Below are 13,740 nucleotides of genomic sequence, written 5' to 3'. Positions count from 1 at the left end.
TCTTAAAATGTGAGGCGAAGGCAATACCAAAGAACTCGCGATCCCGCGTTGAAAGTTATTTGGCGAGATTTGCAAAATGAAATTGAAAAACGTGTCGCTATTCTGAGAAATACCAACTTTGGGAATAATGTCTCGAGGCGGGATCCCAGGTCGAAGCCCTTTTGGAAATTAACGAAAATTCTTAAAAAACCTCAAAAGCCAATTCCAGCGCTTAAAGAGGGAAATAAAATTTTATTTACAAATGACGAAAAGGCTCAAAAACTTGGTCAGCAGTTCGAGAGTGCCCATAATTTTAGTCTAGGTTTCACTAATCCAATTGAGGATCAGGTTACACGAAGCTTCGAAGACATTCTCAATCAAGAGAATGCTTTGACCCTACTTTGGGAACTAATTTGGATGAAGTAAGATCTATTACTAGAAAAATTTAAAAATATGAAAGCCCTGGGTGATGATGGTATTTTCTACATACTTATCAAAAACTTCCTGAGAGCTCTTTATCCTTTTGGTTAATTTATTTAACAAATGTTTTCAATTGGCATACTTTCCAGATAAATGGAAAAAACGCCAAAGTTGTTCCAATTTTGAAGCCGGACAAAAATCCAGCTGAGGCTTCTAGTTATCGCCCAATCAGTTTGCTTTCTTCAATAAGCAAACTGTTTGAAAAGATTATTTTAAATAGAATGATGGTTCATATTTATGACAATTCTATTTTTGCTGATGAGCAATTTGGTTTTCGCCATAGGCATTCAACCACTCATCAGTTATTAAGAGTTACGAACTTAATTCGGCTCAACAAATCTGAAGGATATTCGACTGGAGTTGCTCTTCTTGATATAGAGAAAGCATTTGACAGTGTTTGGCATGAAGGTTTGATTGTAAAATTGATGAATTTTAATTTTCCTCTGTACATTATTAAACTGATCCAAAATTGTTTAACAGATCGTTCACTGCAGGTAAACTATCAGAATTCTAAATCTGATAGATTACCTGTAAGGGCTGGTGTCCCCATACTGGGGCCCATTTTGTATAACATTTTTACTTCTGACTTACCTGATTTACCACCAGGGTGTCAAAAATCTTTGTTTGCAGATGACACGGGCCTCTCAGCCAAAGGGCGAAGCCTTCGTGTTATTTGTTGTAGATTGCACAAAGGTTTGGATATTTTCTCCACTTACTTGCAAATATGGAAAATTTCCCCGAATGCTTCCAAAACTCAGCTTATAATTTTCCCACATAAGCCGAGAGCTTCTTATTTGAAACCTTCTAGCAGACATATTGTCACTATGAATGGTGTACCAATTAATTGGTCTAGCGAAGCTAAATATTTAGGACTTCTGCTAGATCAAAAATTAACTTTTAAAAATCACATTGAAGGCCTTCAAGCCAAATGTAACAAATATATTAAGTGTCTATATCCACTTATAAACAGAAGATCAAAACTTTGTCTTAAGAACAAACTTTTGATTTACAAACAAATTTTTAGACCTGCCATGTTGTATGCTGTGCCAATATGGACTAGTTGCTGCAATACCAGAAAGAAAGCACTTCAGAGGATTCAAAATAAAATTCTGAAAATGATTCTGAAGTTGCCTCCGTGGTATAGTACCAATGAACTTCATAGAATTTCTAATATTGAGACATTGCAACAAATGTCCAACAAAATAATTTCCAATTTTAGACAAAAATCGTTGCAATCTTCTATTGCAACGATTAACTCCTTGTACCCTTAGTATAAAATAGGTTAAGATTAGTTTAAGTTGAAAACATTGTAATTCCTACATGGTTCAATTCAACCAGATGAAAAATTCTAACTGCCAGAGGCAATTGAAATGTATTAATAATAACTAAAAATATAACATAGGAAATAAGAATGATAGTGTTGAGAAAGCACGAAACACCCAGTCTAAGAGATGAATGCATGTATTAGATAATTGGCAAATTAAATTTGTTAAAAAAAAAAAAAAAGGCCTTTTTAATCCTACCCTCCACAGCGAGCACAGTGGATGAAGGGCTGTGAGACAAAACGTCGAAAAAACTAATTTCAAAATTCTTCTATGCAATCTACCTGATCGAAACCAAATTTTGAATAATATGTTAGGAATATGCTTCTAAACTAAGATCTTGAGTCTACAGGTTCGGAAGCGTTTTTCCGAAAAAAAAAACTCAGTTGTTTCGTTGCAAGAGGATTGGAAGCATCCTACGCTTCTCGGAAGCACCTTCAAGCAGATCAGAGGACTCTTTTCAAAAAGCTCGGAGGACCCCTTTGAGGAGGTTCGGAAACCTCATTTCAAGAGGATAGGCTGCCTACTTACAGGAAGCCCGGAAGCATCCTTTCAAGAGGCTTGGAAGCCTCATTTTAAGAGGCTCGGAAACTTTCTTTCAAGAGGCCCGGAAGCCTTGTTTAAATTTTTATCCCTCAATTTACTTGCTTTTTTTCTTTTCTTTTTCTTTTACAAGGCAAAAGGCACGGAAGGCTATTTTCAAAGCTCGGACACCTTCTTTAAGAAGCTTGGAAGCCTACCTTCAAGAGGCTCGGAAGCCTTCTTTCAACAGGCCCACAAGCCTTCCTTTAAGCTTAAAATTTTGTTCCTTTTTTTATTTTCTCCTTCTTTTATAAAGCTTGGAAGGTTCTTTTCTAAAGGCTCGGAAGGCTCTTTTAAGGACATAGTTGGAAGAGTACCACGATGGCAGCCAGTATGGCACCCGTCCGCAAACGGGTCTCCACTACCCCTCCTCCACGCCTTTCCCACCAACATTCGAATCCGGAATGCCACGAATACCGTAGAATAAAATATCCTGAATTTGTCTGTACAACCTTTTTGCATCGCATTGTTGCACGAAAACTACGATATTGATTAGAAACGATTACTGATTGGTAGAACAATTAATTAAGATGTGGTTTTCGGTGAGTAAAGACTCCGGAGTGTAGCCTTTAGCTATGTGGGTTTTTTTTCGCTGGGGCTTGGAGACGTCAGTGTAATATCAATTTTAGTTTTCCCATACTATCCCATTTTAATACAAACTTAAAACTGCATGTGCTCAGTCAGTTTTTTTTTCCAAACCGGCTCAGGTTTGCGGAGGACACTCGGAGCATGGGATGGAGTCATGTGGGCGTGGTGTCGCATGGTCGATTATTTGGACCACCCTACTAATACGTGGCCTCGGGCCCCTACAAAACTTATGTACCAAAACCAACCTTTTGTGTACATTTTGGGGCCCCCTTCCGGCTAAATCCGGCCCTGAAACTGATCAATACCTGTCCACGTGGTATATGGACAGCCCCTTAACCGAGTTTAATGATTGTTTGAATAAAAAATGGCTTAAATTATTGAAAAACAAAAACAATTGTGTCATACTAGGAAGTATTCCCCGTCAAATGAAACTTGTTGCTCTTTTTGGTCAAGTCCTTCTAAATGAAATATGTAGTAAGTAGTAAAATTCTTCTTTATTTAAAACATGTTTTGTTCTACAATCATTTTTATACATGTACAGTGATCGGCCGGCTTGGCCCTCCAACTTCAATTTCAATTATTGTTATTATTATTATTATTATGCTATTACTTAATTTTTAAAATATCATGACGGCCTTTAGGAGGCGCTGGTGTTTTTTAAAATTTGATAACCTAACTACTATGTACACTAATATTTACAATAAAAAAATTTGATAACCTAGATTGGAACTAGCGCCCTAATTAATGCCTGATCCGAATGCAAGCAACGGACCCTAAACTTTTCTTTACACTCACCAAAGCGTTCATGTAAGGTTTTTATTCCGGCCAGACGGTGGACCTCGGATGTTCTTGTCCTGGGAGGGGTGTTGAGGATCATCCTCAGGAATTTGTTTTGGACCCGTTGAAGTTTGAGGTGGTGGGTTTTAGCGCAGCTCTCCCAGACCGGCATGCCATATTCGATCACAGGGAGGATGATTTGCTTGTAGACACTTACTTATGGATCCTGTACACCTCCGGTGGTGCAAAGGGCCGACTTGAAAGATCTCCATCCTGAGCGATGCCCGGCTATCGCTTTAACCTGTTGCCAGGTTAGATTTCGGTCGACTTCTTTTATTTCTTTATTGAGGCTTCGCCGCCATGAGCCTCTGGGTCTGCCTCTGCTGCGATGTCCCGCTGGGTTCCAGTCTAATGCTTGCTTACAGATTTCGTTTCCGCCCTTACGTAGAGTGTGGCCGACCCAGCCCCACTTCCGATCCCGAATTTCTGTTGCTATCGGCCTCTGGTGACAACGACGATGGAGCTCGTTGTTTGAGATCCAGTTGTGAGGCCACCAGGCCCGAATTATATACCGCAGGCATCTGTTAATGAACACCTGCAGCCGTTGAGTGTTCTCCACTGATACACACCATGTTTCGCTAGCGTATAACAGCACAGATTTCACGTTAGAGTTGAAAATTCGTATTTTGGTGCGTACACTTATCTGCCTGTTTTTCCAGATATTTCTTAAACTCGCAAAGGCAGCCCTTGCTTTCTTGATCCGTGCGCCTATGTCGATCTTGGTACCGCCGTCTGACGCCATTTGGCTACCAAGATATTGGAAGCTTTCAACATTCTCCACTGGTTGCCCGGCTACTGTGAAACTGGAAGGAGTCACCGTGTTTACATCCAACGATTTGGTTTGTTGACGTTGATGACTAAACCTGCCGAGGAGGAGCGATCGGCAAGGTCGTTGAGCTTACTCTGCATATCAGAGCGCCGTTGCGCGAGTAGTGCAACGTCATCCGCCAATTCGAAGTCGTTTAGGTGCTCCATGGTTATAGGCTGCCATAACAGCCCGCGGTTTGGTTCACGGTCAATCGCATCTACCAGAATCTCATCGATTACGATGAGGAACAGTAACGGTGATAGAATACATCCTTGCCTCACACCAGCTACGACCCGGATAGGGTCGGACAGGACCCCATTGTGCAGCACTCTACACGAAAAGGCCTCGTACTGTGCTTCGATGAGGCCGATGATTTTCTCAGGAACCCCCTTGCGTCTCAGGGCGCCCCACATATTCTCGTGATTGAGACGGTCGAAAGCTTTTCGTAGTCAATGAATACCAAGTAAAGGGACTCTTGGAATTCGTTGACCTGCCCAAAATGATGCGGAGCGTGACAATGTGGTCCACACACAGGATCTTCCGGCACGGAATCCGGCTTGCTGCCGCCGGAGAGTCGCATCGATCTTCTCCTGAATCCGGGCTAGGATAATTTTGCACAGAACTTTGAGAACGGTACACAGCAACATAATGCCTCGCCAGTTATCGCATACAGTCAGGTCACCCTTTTTTGGGCACCTTCACTAAGATACCTTGCATCCAGTCGACCGGGAAAGTTGCGGTGTCCCAGATATTACGAAATAAACGATGCAGTAGTTGAGCGGATGTCATGGGGTCAGCTTTGAGCATCTCGGCTGATATGCGGTCGACTTCTGGGGCTTTATTCGATTTCATGCTTTGGATGGCTGTTTGAATCTCTAGCAGTGATGGAGCTTCGGTATTGACGCGTGTTATACGTCGGATCCTAGGCAGATCATGCCGAGGTGGTGATGGCCTGGCTGGCACTTGAAAAAGTTGCTCGAACTGCTCGAACCAACGCTTCAGCTGGTCAGTTGGGTCGGTCAATAACTGATCATTCGCGTCTTTCACAGGGATCGTTGCATTCATCTTCGCCCCGCTTAAGCGTCGTGAGATATCGTAGAGGAGGCGAATGTCCCCGGTTGCGGCGGCTCTCTTTTGTTCTCCTTCGTCGGCCAGAGAGTCTGCCCACGCTCGCTTGTCCCGTCGACATGAGCGTTTTACTTCCTTCTCAAGAGCCGAGTATCGTTGATGGGCTAAAACTTTGGTTCCTCTGGTTTTTGATCGCTCTATCGCGGCTTTGGCTTCTCTTCGCTCGTCTGTCTTCCTCCAGGTCTCATCGGCGATCCATTGTTTTCTCTGGGTGCGCAGTTCGCCCAGATTATTCTCGCTGGTGGCGATGAAGGCATTCTTGATGGCGGTCCATTGGTCTTCCACGCTGCCACCTTCCGGAATATCTGCAGCACGCGTCTCCAGTTCTTCAACGAAGGACCGTTTCACCGTGGCATCTTCCAGTCGGCGTGTGTTGAATCGTCGTTCAACTCTTTCCTCCTGCCGACGAATCCGCGCAATGCGCAGGCGTATTTCGCCGATGAGGAGGTGATGATCAGACGCGATATCGGCACTACGTTTATTCCGTACATCAAGAAGGCTCCGTTTCCATTTTCGGCTGATGCAGATGTGGTCGATTTGATTTTCTGTAAAGCCGTCACGTGAGACCCACGTGACCTTGTGAACCGGTCGATGAGGGAAGAGCGATACCCCGATCACCATGTCGTTATTACCACAAAATTCTGCGAACAGCTCTCCGTTTTCGCTCATTTCTCCGAGACCATGGCGTCCCATAATGCGCTCATGGTTCGAGTTGTCGGATCCGATCTTCGCATTGAAGTCGCCCAAACAGATCTTGATATCACCCTTCGGAATTCTATCTACGACGGCATTGAGTTGACTGTAGAAGTTCTCTTTGTCTTGCAGATCGGCAGCATCGGTTGGCGCATAACATTGGATTATAGTAAGGTTTCGGACCCGTGTTCTAAATCTGGCAACGATTATCCTTTCACTTATAGGTTCCCACTTCATAAGCGCAGAGTGTGCCTGAGCGCTTAGTAGGAAGCCAACTCCGCGATGCCGGGGAGCGTGTTCACCTCGTAAGCCAGAGTATAGCAGAACTTGTCCTGACGGCGTTCTGCGTTCTCCAAAGTTTGGCCAACGGACTTCACTCAGTCCCAGGATCTCAAGCTTCATGTGGCGTGCCTCATTGGCAAGTTGTGCCAATTTACCCTGCTGGGCTAGGGTTAAAACGTTCCATGTTCCTATTCGTGTCCGTTGTTTCGCGCTAAGAGTCGTCGCCGTAAAATCAGTCCGTATTCTTTCATTATCGGATTCTCGAACAAATTGATGTTTCGGGAACAGTAGGTTGTTGGCCCAAGGTTCCCTATCCACCGGGATGGGGCTGCCATCTTAGGTGAAGCTTCCGGGGATAGCATTTCATACTCAGCCGCTGGATGCCAGAACAGACGCTGTTGGAGCCGCACCTCCTTGGTGGACAGACGCTCGATCAGTCGGGTCAAATTTGTTTAAAGTCCCACCCAACACCAGGACTAGGCTAGTGCGCTTTGAACGGCACACGGTCACTTTGATAGAGACTGCTTGGGGACACATGCAGCTTTTATAGAAGTTCAACAGAGCCCACTGTCGAACCCCACCACATCCTAGGCAGACCCCATAGTACGCACCCTCTCACTCTAGCTGATGTCAGAAGGACAACAGTGCCCAGGCTGCACTACCAGCTAAGTACGCAACCCTTAGCTGGCGGTCAATTGTCATCGGAAGACCCGTGGAAGCGTGAGTATTGGAACTTGTGAGGACCAGAGCTATGTTAGGCGCCCCTTCCCGGATGTCAACTCACCATTTCGCAGCCCTTGCTTGTAGACAGCAAGCTTATTTTTCAGGGACAATGACGACCGGCGGTTGATCAAAGGGTACAGTAGTTTCAACAAGACGTTACACTTTGTCACCGTTTTGTCAACCTGTTGCCTGAAAATAAGCTTGCTGTCGAGGGTCAAGCCAAGGTAGCCGGCCTCATTGGCCCATTCCACAGTCGTGCCATTGAGGATGATTTTACAGTCCCCAGGCGGAACAAGTTTAGGGGATTTGGAGTGGGGGAAAATGATGACCTGGGTCTTCGCCGCGTTGATACAGATCTTCCAGCTGGTGAGGTACTCTATCAGGGCATCCAGGCCTCGTTGGAGTTTTGCCACTAGCGCTCTGATCACTCTACCGTTGTAGACGATGGATGTGTCATCTGCGAACAGAGACAGAATGCCGCCTTCTGGAGGTTCTGGCATGTCGGAGGTGAACAGATTGAAGCAGGGGCCCGAGGATACTGCCCTGGGGAACGCCTGCGACGATGTTGTGCGCATTGGAACTCGCTCCGCTGATTGAGACCCGGAATGTCCTTGCCGACAGGTAATTGTTGATGATTTTCACCAGGTAGCTGGGAAGATTGTAGCGTTGTAGTTTGTACACCAGGCCATCATGCCATACATTGTCAAATGCCTTCTCGACATCGAGTAAGGCCATGGCGGATGTTTTCGAGACAAACTTGTTCCGTCTGAGGACGTTGGTAACTCGGGTCAGTTGGTGTACAGTTGACCGACCGCGTCGGAAACCAAACTGTTCCTCGAGCAAGATGTTGAGATTTTCGGCAGACTCAAGTAACCGATGATGAATAGCTTTTTCGAATAGCTTGGATAACCCTGAGAGAAGGCTGATGGGTCGATAACTTTTGGGGGAGGAAGGATCCAGGCTTCCGGATGGGGATGACTTTCGCTGACTTCCAGGACGATGGGAAGTAGCTAAGCCGGAGACAATGATTAAAGATCAGCGAGAGGTGCTCAAAGAACGGAGCACTCATGTGTTTGAGCTCGAGATTCAGGATGCTGTCGAAGCCTGGGGCCTTCATGTTCTTCGACGATTTGATATAGGCCGTCAATTCGTCAGCTGAGATCTCCAACTCCTCCGAGAAGTCGTTGGGAATCAAATGGATGTTGTTAGCATGCTCGTTGACGGCTGCTTCGTGTGGACTGACGATGTTCTGTCCAAGATTGTGTGAGCTGACGAAGTGACGACCTATTTCAGCGACCTTCTCTGCAGGAGTTATCAAGCGATCCTTAGAGCCATTATTGTCTAGTGGGATCAAAGGTGGAATGGGCCGAGGCTTGGATTTTAGAATTTTGGTCATTTTCCAGAACGGCTTAGCATAATCTGGGAGAGTGCGGATCTTATTCGAGAAGTCGTTATTTTTGAGGTCCACCATTCTGGCCTTGATAATTTTGTGATTCGATTGCAGCGTGCCTTAAGCTCAGGCAGTCCAGTACGCTGAAACTGCCTGCGAGTGACATTCCGCAATCGAATCAAATCTTTGGTGAGTGTATCGATGTTTAAGGAGTTGCTTACCTGCCGAGCCGTCGGTACGTGTTGCTCTCGGGCCGCCGTGATCGCCTCCTCGATAGCGCACAGCTGGCGGTCGATACTTTCCGGCGTCTCCGGACGCACCTCGTAGTCGACGGTGTTATCGACGCACTGCTGGAAACGCTGCCAGTCCACTCGGTGGTAGTTCCGCCGTAACTGCTGGTGCCGATTGACCGAGGAGCCCAGTTCCGCCACCACCGGATAGTGATCCGAACTGAGCTCCTGGTATACAACCGGCTGCGAGACGTGGTCACTCAGGTTTGTTACGTAGAGGTCGAGCGTTGCGTGGGCACCGGACCGACTCAGCCGAGTGGGGAATCCGGGCTCAGGATCGTAGTGGCCTTCCTCCATGTCGTTGCTCCAGATGGTGCCGTTTCGATTGCCGCGACTGTTGCCCCAGGCTTGATGTTTGGCATTCAAGTCGCCGGCAATGATATACTGGCCTTGCCTCCGCGTCAGCTTGACGATGTCCTCCGAAGGGCAGCCGATGATCCATCGCCGGCTTTGGCTTGCGTTGGACAGTACGCCGCGATGAGCGCGATTGTGCCGACCGAAGTGGTGATTTCGACACCGATGGCCTCGATGACACTGAGCTGGAAGCTTGGAAGCAGACGACAGTTGATGTTGTAGCGAAGAGCGATGGCCACACCACCTCCCTGGTCGGCCGGTCGAGTCGCACGATGCGGAAGTCCGGGATGTTGATGTTCACCTCCGGTTTTAGGTGCGTTTCGGTGATGAACGCCACGTCTATTTCCTTCTCTTCAAGAGATCCTTCAGCTCGATTGTTTTGCTCTTTAGCGAGCAAGCATTCCAGTTGACCAGGCCCACCCTAGCAGCCATTTTCAATGATGAACATGCCAAGTGTGAAGACCTGGTCGAATCGGGTTTTGCAGCCGCGCAGTCGAGTGGCGAGCTGCGCGAAGATCGGCATCAGCTGCTCCGGAGTGTACAGCGGGCAGATTCTTCCGGTGGGGACGGCTTCGTTCTCCGACTGCCGACGGAACCCAGGAGGAGGAAGCGGGGGCCATTCGCTGGTGGATGGTGCCGACGATGCTGGAGCTTGGACCGATGCAGCTGCCGCTGCCAGTCGCTTGTGCGGCTGTAGCGGTGGGAGTATTGGAATCACACGACGGGAGCCGGGATAACTGGAAAGTTCACCTCGTTGATTACAAGAACACGGTTCTTCTTCGGAATGGTCCTGGTGGAAGCCTTCTTCCGGATTTCCAGGAACTCGGCTCGCTTTGGGCAGCCCTTTGTGGTGGCCCGATGTTTGTCGCCACAGTTGGCGCACTTGGGATCGGCCACCTCCATTTTGTCGCACTCGTCAGTCGGATGGGGTTCGCCACACTTGTTGCAGCGCGGCTTCATGCGGCAGTTTCTAGTGCCGTGCCCGAAATTGAAGCAGTTGGTGCATTGCGTGACATCGCGGTGCACTGGCCGATATCGCTCCCAGTCAACGACGGTGTAATTTATAACGCCAACCAGCTTCAGGTCCTTCCAGGTAGTGGAGCCGTGCTCCAGATGGATCAGGTAAAGCTGGTCGCGATATTTCCTCGCCTTGTCGTGACGAGCGATCTTGTGGACGGCTACTGGCTTCAGTCCGCAACTTTCAAGCTCTGCTTGGAGCTCTTCCTCCTTCATGTCGTGAAGTCCTCGCAGCAAAGCCTTGAGCGGCTTCGTGCCGGGGTGGTCATGAGTGTAGTACTCATACTTGTGGACCTCGAGGAACTCCACGACGGATTGATGATGGTCCCTGTTGGCCGGCATCACTTTCACGCCCTCGCTGCAGAGCCGAAAAGTACATTTCAGCCCCTTAGCGATCAGCTGGCGAATTTTTGGGCGTAAATCCGGCGGATCGCCCTTCACAAACACGGGCGGGCACTTCTCCTTCCGCTCCGGTTGCACCTGCGGCAGCTGCGATTGCTGCTTCTTCCTCTTTTTCGGCGGATTGCCAGCGTCATCAAGCGGCAACGGCGAGAACACGTTGCTCTGCAAAAGCTGCTTGGAGGGGTTACCCGCGCCTCCAAGAGCAGTGCGCTTAGGCACTTTTCCAGCGACCGAATCGGCCACCGAGTCTCCCATGACGGGTCCGGGAGAAAATAACGCCAACGCGACAAGCGAAAACGTAAACAGCGAAAGAACGAGAAAAAACACTTAGAAAAAATGCGCGAGCAAAAAACACGTCCGTACGTGTTGCTGTCTCGAGCTGGAATGTAAATGAAATATGTTCAAAACTAAAAAGTGCCCGTACTATGGGCTTACGACGTATGACCAAAATACTAGTATTAAATCAAACGTATGTTAGAAAATTCGTTTTTCCCTTTTTCAGTTTTTTTTTTTTAAATTATTGTAATAATAAGTAATAATAATAATAACTATCCACATATCAGTTCTTTTTGAGTTTCTATAATATGAATTAATGTGGATTAAGCTGATTTTTTTTTTCGGTAAATTTGTATTCTATAACATGCCATTAATCTAATGCAATATATACATCGAAATCGGAAGTACCTAGACATGCTACCTAATGCAAAGGGGGGAACGTGAAACACTCCCGTAAAATACATTACGTAATTAGTGCATTACCCCTGAGTAATAATAATGTCACCTCGCAGTTAGGTGCTGGAGAAAATATTTACGATTTTCATATAGCATCCTGGCAAACCGTAAGAAATCTTACTTCCTGAAAACCAGAAACAAGACTTTTCTCCTCCAAAAGTTACTCAAATTCTCCTCGTCCTTTCGAAGGAAGTGGAGAACCATACAAAAACTTACAAAATAGGTATAATATTTCATTTTCTACTGAAATAGTTTATAGGGCGATCTTTCTTGGAAATGTCAATAGCACTTACCTCGTGTGCCTTAGGATGTTGATGCTTGCAGTGCTTGTGGCCATGGTTATGGATACCATTGTTTTCTGCATATTCCCCATTCAACATATGTAATGTGGCGAACCAAATAGCCATGAATATTATTGGCCTATATTTTCTCTCATTACACATTCTGAAACACGTTTTGATTGATTGATTGACTATATTCACAAAATATATGTTTTGATTCGCAAAATTCTGCTAACTTTTCAAATGATTTTGTGTTTATAATTTTCCAATATTCTCACTAGGCGTAGGGCATGCAATATGTAGAGTGTACATGCACGCAATTTGTTTATAAAACAATCAAAACAAGCACTGAACAACTTTTCCTTTCGTTTGCACTTTCATTCAGTAAACTTCACGGCAGCACGGATGGCCTTTGAATTAGTATTTTTTTTTGCTCACATTAAACTACTCCGATGCTGTGCAACAGACCCACCAGACATTGCTCGGCTGAGACATTCGCGGATGGCAGTGGTTATTCTTCACCTCCAGCACCAAAACTGTGTAATGAGCTTAGCAACCCGCACAACACCAGACTGAGCCGCGGAACCACGGAAGCACGAAACGATCGAGTCGAATGCATTCACCTCACTGAAAGTCGCCCCTTCTCGCGCGATCGGCTTTATTGAATCGATATACACTGGATTTTGTTTTCACACGATTTACATTTTCTCAATTTTCCACTCATCCTAAATGTTTAACGTATATTAATTGTCATGTGATTTTTCTTTGATTTATTCTGGATTTTTTGAAACATGTTGCGAAGAGATTGGTGGCAAATTGAAGTCACACGATCAAAAATACGAGCGAAAAAAATCGTGTAAAAACAAAATCCTGTGTAATAATCTTGCACGGTGCGGGCGGGATGCAGACTGCTAAAACTGCGATGAATGACAAACAGCGAAGTTGGAAGATAAATATCGCGAATAAACCACCACACACGTAAGTTTCATGGGCTCACAAATTACGTAACGCTTGAGGGGGAGGGAGGGGTCGACCAAGCGTTACGGTTTATATATCTCAACGATCTCAACAAAATCTTCCATAAAGATGTGTGGTATGTCACAAATTGCCAAATTTAGCGTTACTTAATTTGTGAACGAACCCTAATCCAATTTGATTTTGCCATGACAGCTGCAAAGGGTTGCAAACAAACTTAAAATAGTGTGGGTGTACACACAACGTATATATACGTACACGCTCGCAAGAAGCATAATGTACCAATGTATAGTAATAAGGTAAGAAAGAAAACCAAATGCAAGTGTATTAGTGGATGATCAAAAATGGAGGTTGCTGGCGTTTAATCATCTTTCTCTTTCAAGCGCAAAGGAAAGATGGGATTTGTTTTCATCGGGAAACGTTTCCCGATGAAAACAAATTATATCTTTGCAGTGCGCTTGAAAGAGAAAGATGATTAAACGTCAGCAACCCTTATATAAGCAAAAACTGGTGACGTACAATGTAGTGGTAAAGGCTTTTTCGCCATAAACGAAAGACGCGCGACAAAATGGATATTCAAACCTAAATTGGCTCTTTGATATTGCATGAAGAATAAGAAGCAGAAAGATGATAATCGAAAAAATCTCCACGGGAAATCATACGAAGAAGTTTTTACAACTCTTCTCAAAAACTCTAAAAGCAATTTAATAAAAAAAACGGTTAGCAGTACGGAGTTGGACTTTTCTTGCATTGCAAGATGCATTTTTAAAATTCAAAACAATATTTATTTAAAAACTTTTTTCTAACCGTGTTAAGAGAAAGGCAAAAAGAAAGAGGGAAGGAGATGCATGCAAGAAAAAAAGTACCTAAAATTAGG

The 13,740-nt window shown here is 45.5% G+C and overlaps 1 protein-coding gene across 3 annotated transcripts in view; it reads right to left on the bottom strand.

Moving 5' to 3' along the window:
• The window catches only part of LOC134205202 (leishmanolysin-like peptidase), a 110,358-nt gene extending 97,687 nt beyond the window's left edge, over nt 1–12,671 (bottom strand). For 2 of the 3 annotated variants that reach the window (XR_009978080.1, XM_062680243.1), the window contains exon 1: nt 11,901–12,671. Coding sequence is in view for 2 of the 3 variants with exons in the window: in XM_062680243.1 (XP_062536227.1) it covers nt 11,901–12,050 (150 nt within the window). In the remaining variant the exon portion in view is untranslated. The remainder of the gene's footprint in view (nt 1–11,900) is intronic. The other variant, XM_062680244.1, reaches the window with a different exon arrangement.
• Nucleotides 12,672–13,740: the final 1,069 nt, after the last annotated feature.

The sequence above is a fragment of the Armigeres subalbatus genome, chromosome 1 (assembly GCF_024139115.2).
Source record: "Armigeres subalbatus isolate Guangzhou_Male chromosome 1, GZ_Asu_2, whole genome shotgun sequence".
Lineage (NCBI taxonomy): Eukaryota > Metazoa > Arthropoda > Insecta > Diptera > Culicidae > Armigeres > Armigeres subalbatus.
This window is presented reverse-complemented; position numbering and strand designations above follow the sequence as displayed.